At 42.2% G+C, this 15,521-nt stretch overlaps 1 protein-coding gene across 1 annotated transcript in view; it reads left to right on the top strand.

Moving 5' to 3' along the window:
- LOC118364212 (2-oxoisovalerate dehydrogenase subunit beta, mitochondrial-like) overlaps window positions 1–13,689 on the top strand; it is a 78,797-nt gene extending 65,108 nt beyond the window's left edge. The window contains exons 10-11 of the mRNA XM_035745542.2: window positions 7,579–7,740; window positions 13,190–13,689. Of these exons, the coding sequence (XP_035601435.1) occupies window positions 7,579–7,719 (141 nt within the window). The 3' untranslated portion in view covers window positions 7,720–7,740; window positions 13,190–13,689. The remainder of the gene's footprint in view (window positions 1–7,578; window positions 7,741–13,189) is intronic.
- Window positions 13,690–15,521: the final 1,832 nt, after the last annotated feature.

Genomic DNA, 15,521 nt, shown 5'->3' with positions numbered 1-15,521 from the left:
AACCTGGGCTTGGCGGATGCCAGGCGAACGCTACCTGCCCCAATGTATAGTGCCAACTGTAAAGTTTAGTGTAGGTGGAATAATGGTCTGGGGCTGTTTTTCATGGTTTGGTAGAGAATTTGGCATCCTATTTATAGGGCTAATGCTAGCTATTTCTAAATTTCCTAAGATGGATGAATGAGCGTATACCTTGCTAAATGTTGAAATGGTGTCCTTTATTGAGCAAATCCGATGTCAATGTAGCCTACATAAACTCAACCTTACTCCAAATTGACTTTCACATACAACTTGTGTAAGAAAAGTTATGTAAGAAAAGTTATTTTCAACTATTTTCAACTATTCAGTGTATTTTTGGTAGTCTACTCAAATTAGTATGGAAGCTTATCGTTGGAATTTGGATTCACATTTTATTTCAATATACCTCTATATTTAGGTTCATGAGGCATGACAATAAAATGATGGTGATTCAACCATACCATTTTACTATCAACATTGAAACAAGTTAAAATAACATGTCTAGGGCTGTCCCTGACTTTAAAAAAAAATCTTAGTCGACCGAGAGTCGTCTGTTCTTTCAGCCAATCGATCAGTCAAAAGTTTGAAATGTGGATATTTCTATATGTTTTAATAAACTATATGTAGGCTACTGAGCTTGTCTGATGCTTTAAGCATTGTAATTAAAAATGGAGACACAAATGACCAAAGAGGGAGCCAGACCTCAATATATCCTAACTAGAAGAAAATAACCTGTACCTAACCACCTCCTCCAGCTGCTACTGTTTCTGTTAAGCTCCTGAAGTTGCTGGTAAAGGGCTACACCAGCGGTCTGCAAGCTTTTCAAATTGGAGTGCCAAGTTATCGTACCATTTCTACGGATCTGCGTGCCAGTTATGATTTTTACATGCACATTTTCGTGGAACAGTTTATTATAAATTTTGTCTTTATATCTCAATGTCTTGTCGTTAATCTAAATGAAAAAGTTACCAATCTAAAAGTAACTTTCTATTGCCATTGCCAATATGTAAAAATAGCAGCCTGCAGGTAGCCAATATCCTGATAAAAATAAATATCCTAGAAGTCATATTGGCTACACATGGCCTGTTTGCAAGGAACCTGAAACATTAGTATCAACTTGGTCCAGCCTGACGCTAGTGCTAGCAAACTTACAACATTAAATCAAATATTCTGGGCCCTCAGTTTCCCACACCAGTGATCTCCTGACACACAGCTGTAGGCTATTTGCGCAAGGGTTAAGAAGTAATCAGGTAGGCCTATTTTATGGAGCATGACATTTTCTTCCCCTTTCATGCTGAGTGGTTATGGAAGGAGAGCGAGCTGGAAAGATGTTTCAAATAGGCTGTGTTGAGGAACTATTGTCATTCTCAATGGATATAAAAAACAGACTTTGTTTACGTGTTGTTAGAGGAGAAGAAAAAAATACTTTGAGAGGCTCCACAGTGGTGGTGAGTTAAGACGGTCAGAAATGGAATCAGATCCCCAGATCTGGGCACATTTATAGGCCTACATTTGCTCGCAGGCCAGGAATCCTAGGCCTACTTCTATACGTAATCAGGTGCGTTTCCTTTCTCAAGACTGACAGGAGCGCTCCAAACAAAAGATAATTTATAAATTGACAACTCGTAAATGGAATGAAAGTGTAGCCTAGGTTGTGCGTTCTGCAAACGGTTTCCACTCCTACAATGAGAAAGGTAAGACTGTCATAATATATTGAATGTATTAACAGAAATGACCGTAACCAAACAAACATTGTAGATTAGAAATGATGGGAATTTACTATAAATGTAGACTTACTACCGGTGTGCCATTTGCCACAGCCTCTGCAATGGATTAGTCCACTTAGTCAGGTGTGAATGATGGATGTCTTATGTGCTATTTAAAAAAAAAAATATATATATATATATATATATTAGTGCATTTCGGAAAGTATTCAAACCCCTTAACTTTTTCCACATTTTGTTACCTAAACAGCCTTATTCAAAAATTGATTAAATATTTTTTTCCTCATCAATCTACACACAATACCCCATAATGACAATCAAAAAGTTTTTTATTTTTGCAAATGTATAAAAAATGTCAACTGAAATGTCACCTTTTACATAAGTATTCAGACCCTTTACTCAGTACTTTGTTGAAGCGCCTTTGGCAGCAATTACAGCCAGTATAACGCTACAAGCTTGGCACTGTATTTGGAGTTTCTTCCATTCCTCTCCTCTCAAGCTCTGTTACTTTGGATGGGGAGCGTTGCTGCACAGCTATTTTCAGGTCTGTCCAGAAATGTTTGTTTGGGTTCAAGTCCGGGCTCTGGCTGGGCCACTCAAAGATATTCCGAGACTTGTCCCGAAGCCACTCCTGCATTGTCTTGGCTGTATGCATAGGGTCGTTGTCCTTTTGGAAGGTGAACCTTCACCCTAGTCTGAGGTCCTAAGCACTCTGGAGCAGGTTTTCGTCAGGGATCTCTCTGTCCTTTGCTCTGTTCATCTTTGCCTGGATCCTGACTAGTCTCCCAGCCCTGCCACTGAAAAACATCCCCACAGCATGATGCTGCCACCACCATCCTTCACCGTAAGGATGGTGCCAGGTTTCTTCCGGACGTGATGCTAGGCATTCAGGCCAAAGAGTTCAATCTTGCTTTCATCAGACCAGAGAGTCTTGTTTCTCATGGTCTGAGAGTCTTTAGGTGTCTTTTGGTGAACTAGAAGTGGGCTGTCATTGGCCTTTTACTGAGGAGTTGCTTCAGTCTGGACAGTCTACCGTAAAGGCCTGATTGGTGGAGTGCAGCAGAGATGATTGTCTTTCTGGAAGGTTCTCCCATCTCCACAGAGGAACTCTAAGAGCTCTGTCAGAGTGACCGTCAGGTTCTTGGTCACCTCCAAGACCAAACCCCTTCTCCCCCGAGAAGGCTCTAGAGTCTTGGTGGTTCTAAACTTCTTGATGATGGAGGCCACTCTGTTCTTGTGGACCTTTAATGCTATAGAAATGTTTTTGTACTATTCCCCAGATCTGTGCCCCGACACAATCCTGTTTCTGAGCTCTACGGACAATTCCTTCGACCACATGGCTTGGTTTTTGCCTAGACATGCGCTGTCAACTATGGGACCTTTTTATATAGACAGGTGTGTGCTCTTCCAAATCATGTCCAATCTCAAGGATGATCAATGGAAACAGGATGCACCTGAGCTCAATGTCGAGTCTCAATGCTTATGTAAATAAGGTATTTCTGTTTTATTTTTTATAAATAAGCAAACGTTTCTAAAAACCTGTTTTTCCCTTTTGTCAATATGGAGTGTTGTTTTAGATTGCTGATACATTTTTATTTATTTTAGCCATTTTAGAATAAGGCTGTAACTTAACAAAATGTGGAATAAATCAAGGGGTCTGTGTACTTTACAAAGGAAATATATTTGGGACTAAATATAAAAAAGTATCGAATAGTTGACTAAATGGGGTCAGTCCTAAAAATGACATAAAATTCAACAAAATTTCAACCACCCAACTGAATGTAGGATGAAAAATATATTTTTTGTTTCTCTATGACATTTTCAATGCAATTTCAACATGAAATTGTTCTGATGATTATGTTGAAATTAGATTGTGACAACCTGTTAGAGGTTAAGTCAATGTATTTAAGTGAACATTTTACCCTAATTTCAATGTTTACAAATGCTGGTTCAAATTAGATCAAAACATATAACTGGTTGATTACTTATTTCAAATCCAATGTATTTTCTACATTGATTCCTAGTCACAATACGGATTCAGCTAGTGTGTGCCCAGGGGGCAGTGTGTGATTTGTCGTTGTTGGCAGTCCCATTTGGTAATATTGGTATAACCCGGGAGTGACTGAATTCCCCAATCTGTGGCTGTCGCTGACACACTTTTTCCGTGTGACAGGAGGCAAAATGCACAACTGCAAATCTAAACCCCCGCCAGTTGGTATTTTTATATTTTTCAATATTGCCTCCTCGAGAGATGCATTCGGCCATTTTGTCATATTTATATGCAGACATTTAAGTCAGATTGCATATAATGATGTGTTTTCTCCAAAGATAAACAGCGATTTGAGTGAAATCGGAGTTCTGTGGCACATCACCATTTAGCTGTGGTGACAAGCAACCAGGCTGTTCCTTCCTCCTGCTTCCAGTAAGTAAGTGTATTTAGAGGAGATTACAGTTTGGAATCTGACAGGAAAAAGCCTTTAGTACTGTCTTTGTCTGCCTGTGGATCATAGACTGTCTCATGAGACGTTCTCCCTTAATGCTCTGCACTCTAGAGACATGGATGGTCCTCAATCATGACAGTAAATTAGGAGAGATGGACTAGGCTACATGGCCTATGCTACATGTTTTCATTCTTTAAAAAACAGTCTGACAGGATTTATCGCACTTCTGATGTAACTCTACAAAAATGCAGGCCTGACCAGACTCATCTTAAGTTTTAAGCTTCATCTTAATGATTAAGTGTGCTGTCAAAATGTCACTGAAGTCCACTGCAGGCCCCCTCCAGCTGTCACACACGTGTCTGCCTTTTTACACTGTTACACTCCTAGCCCCCATGACCAGGAAAAGCTTTCCACTGAGCAACATGGCAAGGAAAACTGGTCAAAGATTATAATTAGCAGCTCAAATGTTTTTATTTTCCTTAGTGGCATACATGCCATTGCCAGACATTGTGAGCGTCCTTTCTGAGAGTTTTGCATCAAAGACAATCTTCACCTTCCAAGTGTTGAAGAGCTATTAAAGTTCTTCAAGACTGTGAAAACTAATTTTGGACTTAGAAGATTTTAACCTTACAGAGGCTAAATTGATTAATGTTCTTGCCTCAACTAGGTGCAATAGGTGAATCGATGTATTTGACTATAGAATGTGAACTTATGGTCTTATACATACAATGCATCATGCCCAGTTTCCCAGCTCTGCCCTAGACTGTTTGAGAGGACAGAAGGACTCATCCACGGAAACCGTTTGGCCCACATGGCCAAGGACGGGTAGGATTGGATGGGATGGGAGGGATGGGAGGGGATGCTGGCTGGCACTAACTGCAGGCATCCATTAAAGCTAATCAACACTAATTAGCGAGGCAGAGCGGGGATGCCTGTTGTGGGCTGAGTAATGACACCCCCACCCCCCTTTGATACACCGCAGTGGGCCATGAGCCATACACATGAGCACACTGTAAACTTGTGATGGATTCTGGGTTCTGACTCCTAAACTTGGAAAAGTGTTAATGATCAGGTATACTATTGAAATAATTGAGCGCTATGGTCTCGAGGGTCTACACCAGAAGTTAATGGTTATCTGTAGGAGGAATGTATATGGTGGAGGCAATTACATTTGGAATGTGCTGAGTGCAGTGAAAACGATCAGATGGTTGGCAGGCACTGATAAGGGTGGAGAGCTGTGAATTAGTGAGGAAGCGGGTCGAGGTCAGGTCACCTTAAGGGGGAAGGAACAGTTTGTGGCCCGTAATCATTTAACTTCTTGCCTAGCAATAAAGATGTAATATTTAAAGAGGCGGAGGATACTCCACCCAAATTGGGGTATATATATATATATATATATATATATATAAATATATATATACTACCACTGGTGGAAACGTGTCTTTGTCTGTGCAGCTGTATTGACCCAATGGGTGGATTAACTGGTTTAAGCTTTCCTAATCGTCCGTGAGGTAATAGGGTCATTTAGAACCTAACACCTGGAGAGAAACAAATGAATTGCTTTTAACACCGATTTATGACCTCTGTTGTAACCACAGTGGTAATAGTGTATACTGCATATGTATTCCCGTCTCGTGGTACAGTAAACCTTTATGGCCCAGAGGACCATTTAGTCTGTCTGCTAATTCCCTTTTAACATATCAAAGGATCCTGAGACATGCCGCTGCTGGCAATGCTGAAGCTATAGCTGTGAATTAGACTCCGCGGGCCTGGCATGGTACTGGGGACGTGGAGCCGACACGCATCTGCAGGCTCTCTATTGTGTTTTTACAGTCCGTGAAATAAGGAGACGCACAAAGGCTTTCTCATGGAGCCTGACGTTCTTCTGAACACTGCCAGATGTTTTTGAGGAGATGAAAAACATATTACTGCAGAAACATGCAAATACAACACAATGTCTACAGAGTAGGGCTAGCCTGTCTGTCTGTGTGTGTGAATGCTAGTTGCTAAGACCTTATGGTTAATTTGGCTCAGCGATGGCTTTTCTCTCCTGTGGAAGCTATTGGCCCCTTCATCGCATTCAGGTGCTGTGGGAGGAGGTCAAAAGCCAATAGAGACAAGTGATGGCTTGTTTTCCAGTGCTGCCAAAACACAAGCTGTGCGTTGGCCAGCTCGGAGCTGTGATTTTAAATATGCCATTTGTCTCCCAACTTTTAAGGGTAGTGGTAGTGAATTCACTGAACCTGTTGGCAATGTTTCAGTGAAGCACTTCTAGTGTTACTGTGGCTACAGCCATGACAGTGAAGCTGATTCCATTCCACTGGCTCAGTGTCTAGCACAGAACAGGGGCCTGGAGTTTATTCTGGTATTTGGTATTGCATTAGGATACCCATTTAGCTGTTGAAAAAGCAGCAGCTACTCTTCCTGGGGACCACACAAAACATGAAACATGACATAATACTGAACATTAATAGACAAGAACAGATCATGGACAGAACATATCAATACCATACACACAAACTCTCTAGGTCAAATAGCGGAGAGGCGTTTTGCCGTGAGGTGTAGCTTCATCTGTTTTTTTGAAACCAGGTTTGCTGTTTATTTGAACAATGTGAAATGAAACTGAGTTTCATGCAATAATGGGACTATATAACACTGTACACTTTCTTGAATTTGTTCTGGATTTGGGGACTGTGAAAAGATCCCAGGTGGCATGTCTGGTTGTGTAAGTTGAATATGCGAACAATTTGGGATTTTTAGCACATTAATGTTGCTTATAAAAAACAAGTGATGCAGTCAGTCTCTTCTCTACTCTTAGCCAAGAGAGACTGGCATGCATAGTATTTACTGGACTGGACCACACGACTGGACCACGCGACTGGACCACACGACTGCACAATAACCAAGATTAGACAAAACTAGAGCCTGCACGAATTGCATTGTGGAGTGTGGTGTCAAAAAAGCAGAGCATCTCTTTATTACGGACAGACCTCTCCCCATCTTTACAACCATTGAAACTATATGTTTTGACCATGCCGGTTTACAATCTAAGGTAACGCCAAGTAATTTGGTCTTCTCAACTTGTTCAACAGCCACACCATTCATTACCAGATTCAGCTGAGGTCTAGAACTTAGGGAATGTGGTCAAGAAAATTGCTGGCCCTATGTGTGTAATGCAAAGTCCGATAAACAGTTGCATTGACTGGGTCATGTTTAGGCACAAAAAGGATGGAAACCTAGTAAAACGGGGAGGTGCTATTTGAACATGTCTGACTAAAAATACTTTCAGATTTCGCATGCCCTAATGAACACGAATTGTTGCGAATACCCAAACACCAGCAGAGCCATGTCCAGAGGGATGTGATGAGACTGACCACGTACCTGTTGTGTGTCCACAGGAGGAATGCTTCCTCAACCTAGAGGCGCCCATCGCTAGAGTCTGCGGCTACGACACTCCCTTCCCCCACATCTTCGAACCCTTCTACATCCCAGACAAGTGGAAGTGCTTTGACGCCATCAAGAAGTTGATCAGCTACTAATCTCAAACTACTGATCCCCAGGTGAGTACCACAATGGAAATAGATGTGTCTGTTCTCTGGGGTTTGTAGTTTTTAACTGTGCACCTTTTTGAACCCCCCCCCATTATTTATTTTTTTATCCAATCAAAAATCACCTCCAACCACTTTTTAACAATGATTCATAAAGAACCATATAGATTATATCAGGAGTCTTCTATCAGGTATGCGTTCAGGAGTCGCAATGTTCTGGAACGTTGACAATAGAAATGTACAGTGGCAGGAAAAATTATGTGAACCCTTTGGAATTACCTGGATAAATGCATAAATTGGTCATCAATTTTGATCTGATTTTCATCTAAATCACAACAATAGACAAAGTGTGCTTATTAAACTAATAACACATAAATTATTGTATTGTTCTTGTCTATATTGAATATATTATTTAAACATTCACAGTCTAGGTTGGGAAAAGTATGTGAACCCCTAGGCTAATAACTTCTCCAAAAGCTAATTGGAGTCAGGAGTCCGCTATCTTGGAGTCCAATCAATGAGACGAGATTCGAGATGTTGGTTACAGCTGCCTTGCCCTATAAAACACTCACAAAATGTGAGTTTGCTATTCAACAAGAAGCATTGCCTGATATGAACCATGCCTTGAACAAAAGAGATCTCAGAAGACCTAAGATTAATTATTGTTGACTTGCGTGAAGCTGGAAAGGGTTACAAAAGTATCTCTAAAAGCCTTGATGTTCATCAGTCCACGGTAAGACAAATTGTCTATAAATGGAGAAAGTTCAGCACTGTTGCTACTCTCTCTAGGAGTGGCCGCCCTCCAAAGATGACTGCAAGAGCACCGTGCAGAATGCTCAATGGGGTTAAGAAGAATCCTAGAGTGTCAGCTAAAGACTTACAGAAATCTCTGGAACATGTTAACATCTGTTGACAAGTCTACAATATGTAAAACATTAAACAAGAATGGTGTTCATGGGAGGACACCACAGAAGAAGCCATTGCTGTCCAAAAAAAACATTGCTGCACATCTGAAGTTTGCAAAAGTGCACCAGGATGTTCCCCAGCGCTACTGGCAAAATATTATGTGGACAGTTGGAACTACAGTTAAGTTGTTTGGAAAGAACACAAAGGCACAGGACACTAACATCAAAACCTCATCCCAACTGTAAAGTCTCGTCGTTGTTGGTAATCAAGCCTACCACTGTTGTGTCGTCCGCAAACTTGATGATTGAGTTGGAGGCGTGCGTGGCCACGCAGTCGTGGGTGAACAGGGAGTACAGGAGAGGGCTCAGAACGCACCCTTGTGGGGCCCCAGATTTTGAGGATCAGCGGGGTGATGTTACCTACCCTCACCACCTGGGGGCGGCCCGTCAGGAAGTCCAGTACCCAGTTGCACAGGGCGGGGTCGAGACCCAGGGTCTCGAGCTTGATGACGAGTTTGGAGGGTACTATGGTGTTAAATGCTGAGCTGTAGTCGATGAACAGCATTCTCACATAGGTATTCCTCTTGTCCAGATGGTTAGGGCAGTGTGCAGTGTGGTTGAGATTGCATCATCTGTGGACCTATTTGGGCGGTAAGCAAATTGGAGTGGGTCTAGGGTGTCAGGTAGGGTGGAGGTGATATGGTCCTTGACTAGTCTCTCAAAGCACTTCATGATGACGGAAGTGAGTGCTACGGGGAGGTAGTCGTTTAGCTCAGTTACCTTAGCTTTCTTGGGAACAGGAACAATGGTGGCCCTCTTGAAGCATGTGGGAACAGCAGACTGGGATAGGGATTGATTGAATATGTCCGTAAACACACCAGCCAGATGGTCTGCGCATGCTCTGAGGGCGCGGCTGGGGATGCTGTCTGGGCCTGCAGCCTTGCGAGGGTTGACACGTTTAAATGTTTTACTCACGTCGGCTGCAGTGAAGGAGGGTCCGCATGTTTTGGTTGCGGGCCGTGTCAGTGGCACTGTATTGTCCTCAAAGCGGGCAAAAAAGTTATTTAGTCTGCCTGAGAGCAAGACATCCTGGTCCGTGACTGGGTTGGTTTTCTTTTTGTAATCCGTGATTGACTGTAGACCCTGCCACATACCTCTTGTGTCTGAGCTGTTGAATTGCGATTCTACTTTGTCTCTATACTGACGCTTAGCTTGTTTGATTGCCTTGCGGAGGGAATAGCTACACTGTTTTTTTATTCGGTCATGTTTCCGGTCACCTTTCCCTGATTAAAAGCAGTGGTTCGCGCTTTGAGTTTCACGCAAATTCTGCCATCAATCCACGGTTTCTGGTTTGGGAATGTTTTAATCGTTGCTATGGGAACGACATCTTCAACGCACGTTCTAATGAACTCGCTCACCGAATCAGCGTATTTGTCAATGTTGTTGTTTGACGCAATACGAAACACATCCCAGTCCACGTGATGGAAGCAGTCTTGGGAGTGTGGAGTCAGCTCGGTCGGACCAGCGTTGAACAGACCTCAGCGCGGGAGCTTCTTGTTTTAGCTTCTGTCTGTAGGCAGGTAGCAACAGAATGGAGTCGTGGTCAGCTTTTCCCAAAAGGAGAGCGGGGGAGGGCCTTATATGCGTTGCGGAAGTTAGAATAGTAATGATCCAAGGTTTTGGTAGCCCTGGTTGCCCAATCGATATGCTGATACAATTTAGGGAGTCTTGTTTTCAGATTAGCCTTGTTAAAATCCCCAGCTACAATGAATGCAGCCTCAGGATATGTGGATTCCAGTTTGCAAAGAGTCAAATAAAGTTTGTTCAGAGCCATCGATGTGTCTGCTTGGGGGGGGGAATATATACGGCTGTGATTATAATCGAAGAGAATTCTCATGGTAGATAATGCGTTCGACATTTGATTGTGAGGAATTCTAAATCAGGTGAACAGAAGGACTTGAGTTCCTGTATGTTGTGACCACACCACGTCTCGTTAACCATAAAGCAAACGCCCCCGCCCCTCTTCTTAGCAGAAAGATGTTTGTTTCTGTCGGCGCGATGCGTGGAGATACCAGCTGGCTGCACCGACTCCGATAGCGTCTCTCCAGTGAGCCATGTTTCCGTGAAGCAAAGAACGTTACAGTCCCCGATGTCCCTCTGGAATGCTACCCTTGCTCGGATTTCATCAACCCTGTTGTCAAGAGACTGGACATCGGCGAGAAGTATGCTAGGGAGTGGTGCGCGATGTGCCCGTCTCCGGAGCCTGACCAGAAGACCGCTTCGTTTCCCTCTTTTACGAAGTAGTTTTTTTGGGTCGCAGGCTGGGATCCATTCCGTTGTCCTGGGTGAAAGGCAGAACACAGGATCCGCTTCGCGAAAGTCATATTCTTGGTCGTACTGATGATGGTGAGTTGACGCTGCTCTTATATTCAGTAGTTCTTCTCGACTGTATGTAATGAAACCTAAGATGACCTGGGGTACCAATGTAAGAAATAACACGTAAAAAAAGTAGTTTCCTAGGAACGCGAAGCGAGGCGGCCATCTCTGTCGGCGCCGGAAGTTGGAGACTTAATAATGACAATTACAACAATACTGAATGAACACTTATTTTAACTTAATATAATACATCAATACAATCAATTTAGCCTCAAGTAAATGAAACATGTTCAATTTGGTTTAAATAATGCAAAAACAAAGTGTTGGAGAAGAAAATAAAAGTGCAATATGTGCTATGTAAGAAAGCTAACTTTTCAGTTCCTTGCTCAGAACATGAGAACATATGAAAGCTGGTGGTTCCTTTTAACATGAGTCTTCAATATTCCCAGGTAAGAAGTTTTAGGTTGTAGTTATTATAGGACTATTTCCCTCTATACCATTTGTATTTCATTAACCTTTGACTATTGAATGTTCTTATAGGGACTTTAGTATTGTCAGTGTAAAAGTATTGCTTCTGTCCCTCTCCTCGCTCCTCCCTGGGCTGGAATCAGCAACACAACGACAATTAGCGCGCACTAACTTACCAGCCATTTCACTTCGGTTACATGAGCCTCCTCTCGGGAGTTGATAGGCTTGAAGTCATAAACAGCTCAATGCACGAAAGTGCTGTTTGAATTAATGTTTACTCGCCTGCTTCTGCCTACCACCGCTCAGTCAGATACTTGTATGCTCAGTCAGATTATATGCAATGCAGGACATGCTAGGTAATATCATCAACCATGTGTAGTTAACTAGTGATTATGATTGATTGTTTTTTATTAGATAAGTTTAATGCTAGCTAGCAACTTACCTTGGCTTACTGCATTCGCGTAACAGGCAGTCTCCTTGTGGAGTGTAACGAGAGAGAGAGGCAGGTCGTTATTGCGTTGGTCTAGTTAACTGTAAGGTTGCAAGATTGGATCCCCCGAGCTGACAAGGTGAAAATCTGTCGTGCTGCCCCTGAACAAGGCAGTTAACCCACCGTTCCTAGGCCGTCATTGAAAATAAGAATGTGTTCTTAACGGACTTTCCTAGTTAAATAAAGGTCTAAAAAAAAATACAAATTTAATCAGCAAATTGGCGCCCAAAAATACATTTTTCAAGTTTTCATAACAATCGGAAATCGGTATTTTTGGGCACCGATTTGCTGATTTAAAAAATATATATTTTTTAGACCTTTATTTAACTAGGAAAGTCAGTTAAGAACACATTCTTATTAATCGGTCGACCTCTGCAAGACACCCCAAGAATATTGCAAAACTGAAACAGTTTTGAAAATTCCTCCTAACCATTGTGCAGGTCTGATCCGCAACTACTGAAAACATTTGGTTTAGGTTATTCCTGCCAAAGAAGGGTCAACCAGTTATTAAATCCAAGGGTTTGCATACTTTTCCCACCTTGCACTGTTTACACGATCTGTTCAATAAATACATGAAAATGTATAGTTGTTTGTTATTAGTTTAAGCAGTAGTGAAGCAATAGTTTGTCTATTGTTATGACCTAGATGAAGATCAGATAAAATTGTATTACCATTTTATGCAAAAGTCCAGGTAATTCACATACATTTTCTTCCCACTGTATTTTGTAGAGCTGACATGATTTGACATGACTGAGGACCAGTTCTGCATGATATATTTCTATCTGAAAAATCAAACATTACAACCCACTGAACGCAATCCTGATCTCTGTGCTGCTTGTATGGCTGACTGACAAGACGTCTAGATTTAATGATTATGCTTCATGTCTCCAATTGAACTTGTGTAGCTCCATGCTGTTTTTTTATAGTTTGTGCAAATGATTATCTTTTATTTGTGGCGGCGTTGATGAGTAATTCACTGTGAATTGGAGAGCGACGTCGTCATTCGCCTCGATCGGCTGTGTTTTTAATCCCTTTTTTTAATTGCCTGTGTCGTTTTGAGCACCATGTTGTAAAAACAAGCCTGGGAAGAAGTCACCAAAGGCATGGTAAATTGAATTCCACATGAGTCAACCCCCGCCTTTCTCTCGCTCTCCCTCTGCAATTTCAAATATGATATCTGGACTGACGTACTGAACCTTTCTCTTCTCCTTATTCTTCCCAGAGCCACGTCTCGGGGGACCTGGATTCAGAGCTTCCTCTCGCCATTGTTCTCACCAATGGACATTATCCAGAAAAATACACTTTGTCGGCCATCCAATCAGGAAGCATAATCCAGATGGTTCTTTTGGCCCTCCATGTGCAAGCACAGACTGTTACTTCTGGTTTAGTGAACCTTTTCTGTAAATGGGGAATAGGTGTCCTCTTGGTCGTCTCTCTTACTACTGTACGCTTTCTAACTTCCATGGTAAATCAGATCCACACAGACAGTTTCACAAACACTAATGTGAGTACCAGTAAGGGTTATTCTATAGGAACTCTGACTGTTACGATTGTTGAATGTGTCTCTGCCTCAGTCTTCCCTGTTTAATTTTACTCTTCGAATGACTCTATGCCTTTTCTAATTTTAGTTTTGTTTCACATCACGTTGACTGTACTAAAAATAATGGACCTGTTTTTTTAAATGAAAATAAAGTAATTGACCTTAGTGGTACATCAGCCTCATTATGTTTGACAGTTCTTTAAAGGGACAATCTGAAGTAACTACATCCATTTTTTTACTTAGAAATTAATAATAGGTACCCATTGATTCGTGAAGAATATAACTTAGAAATGTCTCATGAGTTCAACTGTCGTAACCCATCAACCCACAATATAAGCTTGTATTACTCCAATGTTTGCAAACACAGTCAATGTATACAAACCCTGTATAGCCTCAAAATATGATTACTATAATTGTTATATCATGGATGGTCAGTCCTTGCATCCATAGCTCTATCTATGAAATTGAGTGGTTAGCTTTTTGGCGAAACAGTGGCGGGGAGTACACTTTATTGTTTCAACTGCTGATTGCCACTTTAATGTCTTGATGGTTTTCATAGCTGAGATAGCAGTTTTTATACTGGTCATTCACTTGTATGATGAAGCTATGGAGGTGACCTTTGAGAATATTTGAGTAAGATCTACTGAATCTGTTGTGGAATACCTCCATGGGCTCTCGAGTAGCGCAGAGTCCTAAGGCACTGCATCTGTGCTAGGGGTGTCACTGCAGACCCTGGTTCGATTCCAAGCTGTATCACAACCGGCCGTGATTGGGAGTCCCATAGAGCAGCGCAAAATTGGCGGCGTCCTGGTTAGGGTTTGGCCGGGGTAGGCCGTCATTGTAAATAAGAATTTGTTCTTTTAACTGACTTGCCTAGTTAAATAAGTCTGGTTTGTGCTCAATTAGGGCACTAAAAGGAAAATGTTTTAAAACCCAAATTAGTTTCTTATAGGACAAGTCCAAATAGTCCCTCCCTGTTTCAATTCACTTTTTTACACTTGTTTGCCTAATGAACACGACCCTGATAAATGACAGTAAACATGAGTGTGGCGGATTGAGCACAGAAAAGGCTGACTGAATCAGCTCTCCATGCCTTCAAGTACCCTATCAATCATTCTCTCTGATGTCCCAACCCTCAGCTAGATGCACACATGAGAAAATACCTTAAGACTCCTGGGGCGCGTAGACAGCCTGACCCACTTTAATCAACATGTCTAACCACAGCTCTGACCTGGAGACTAGAGATAAGAATTAAAGGGGCTTCAAGGAGGCGTATGGGATTTTGAAGGTGGAACAGTCTCTGATGGAGCTAGGCATCGTTATTAGGGTATCTAGATTAAACACTACAGAATCCCATTACTTTTACATGTTCCTACTATGTACCCTGGGAATCTGTACACATGGGTGTTCAGAGTCACACTTCAACACACACACACACACACACCCACACACACACAGAGTTAACTCCCATACAGTCCGAGTATTCAGCCTTTCTATCTCTCTTCCCTTATCAAGGTAAATGTTACAACAGCACCTCACCCTCCAGCATATTTCACTTTGGGCCTCCTGTGCTCCTCTGGCTCACCCACAGAGTAATACGATCGGAAAGATTTGAGAGGCCTCATTCGTGAAACTACACTGAACAAAAATATAAACGCAACATGTAAAGTGTTAATGATGGCATGTATCATGAGCTGAAATAAAATATTCCAGAAATGTTCTGTACGTTCGTGTGCATTTCTCCTTTGCCAAGAAAATCCATCCACCTGACCAAGAACCTGACTAAACAGCATGATCATTATAAAGGTGATGGGAACAATAAAAGGCAACCAAGGTGCACCTGGCAACCTTGGCTGGCGCGCACTGCGCCCGGCCCGCCACAAGAATCGCTGGTGCGCGATGAGACAAGGATATCCCTACCGGCCAAGCCCTCCCTAAACCAGACAACACTATGCCATGTGCGTTGCCCCACGGACCTCCCGGTCACGGACGGTTACGACAGAGCCTGGGCGCG

The sequence above is a fragment of the Oncorhynchus keta genome, chromosome 31, assembly GCF_023373465.1.
Source record: "Oncorhynchus keta strain PuntledgeMale-10-30-2019 chromosome 31, Oket_V2, whole genome shotgun sequence".
In the NCBI taxonomy this organism is placed as follows: domain Eukaryota; kingdom Metazoa; phylum Chordata; class Actinopteri; order Salmoniformes; family Salmonidae; genus Oncorhynchus; species Oncorhynchus keta.
This window is presented reverse-complemented; position numbering and strand designations above follow the sequence as displayed.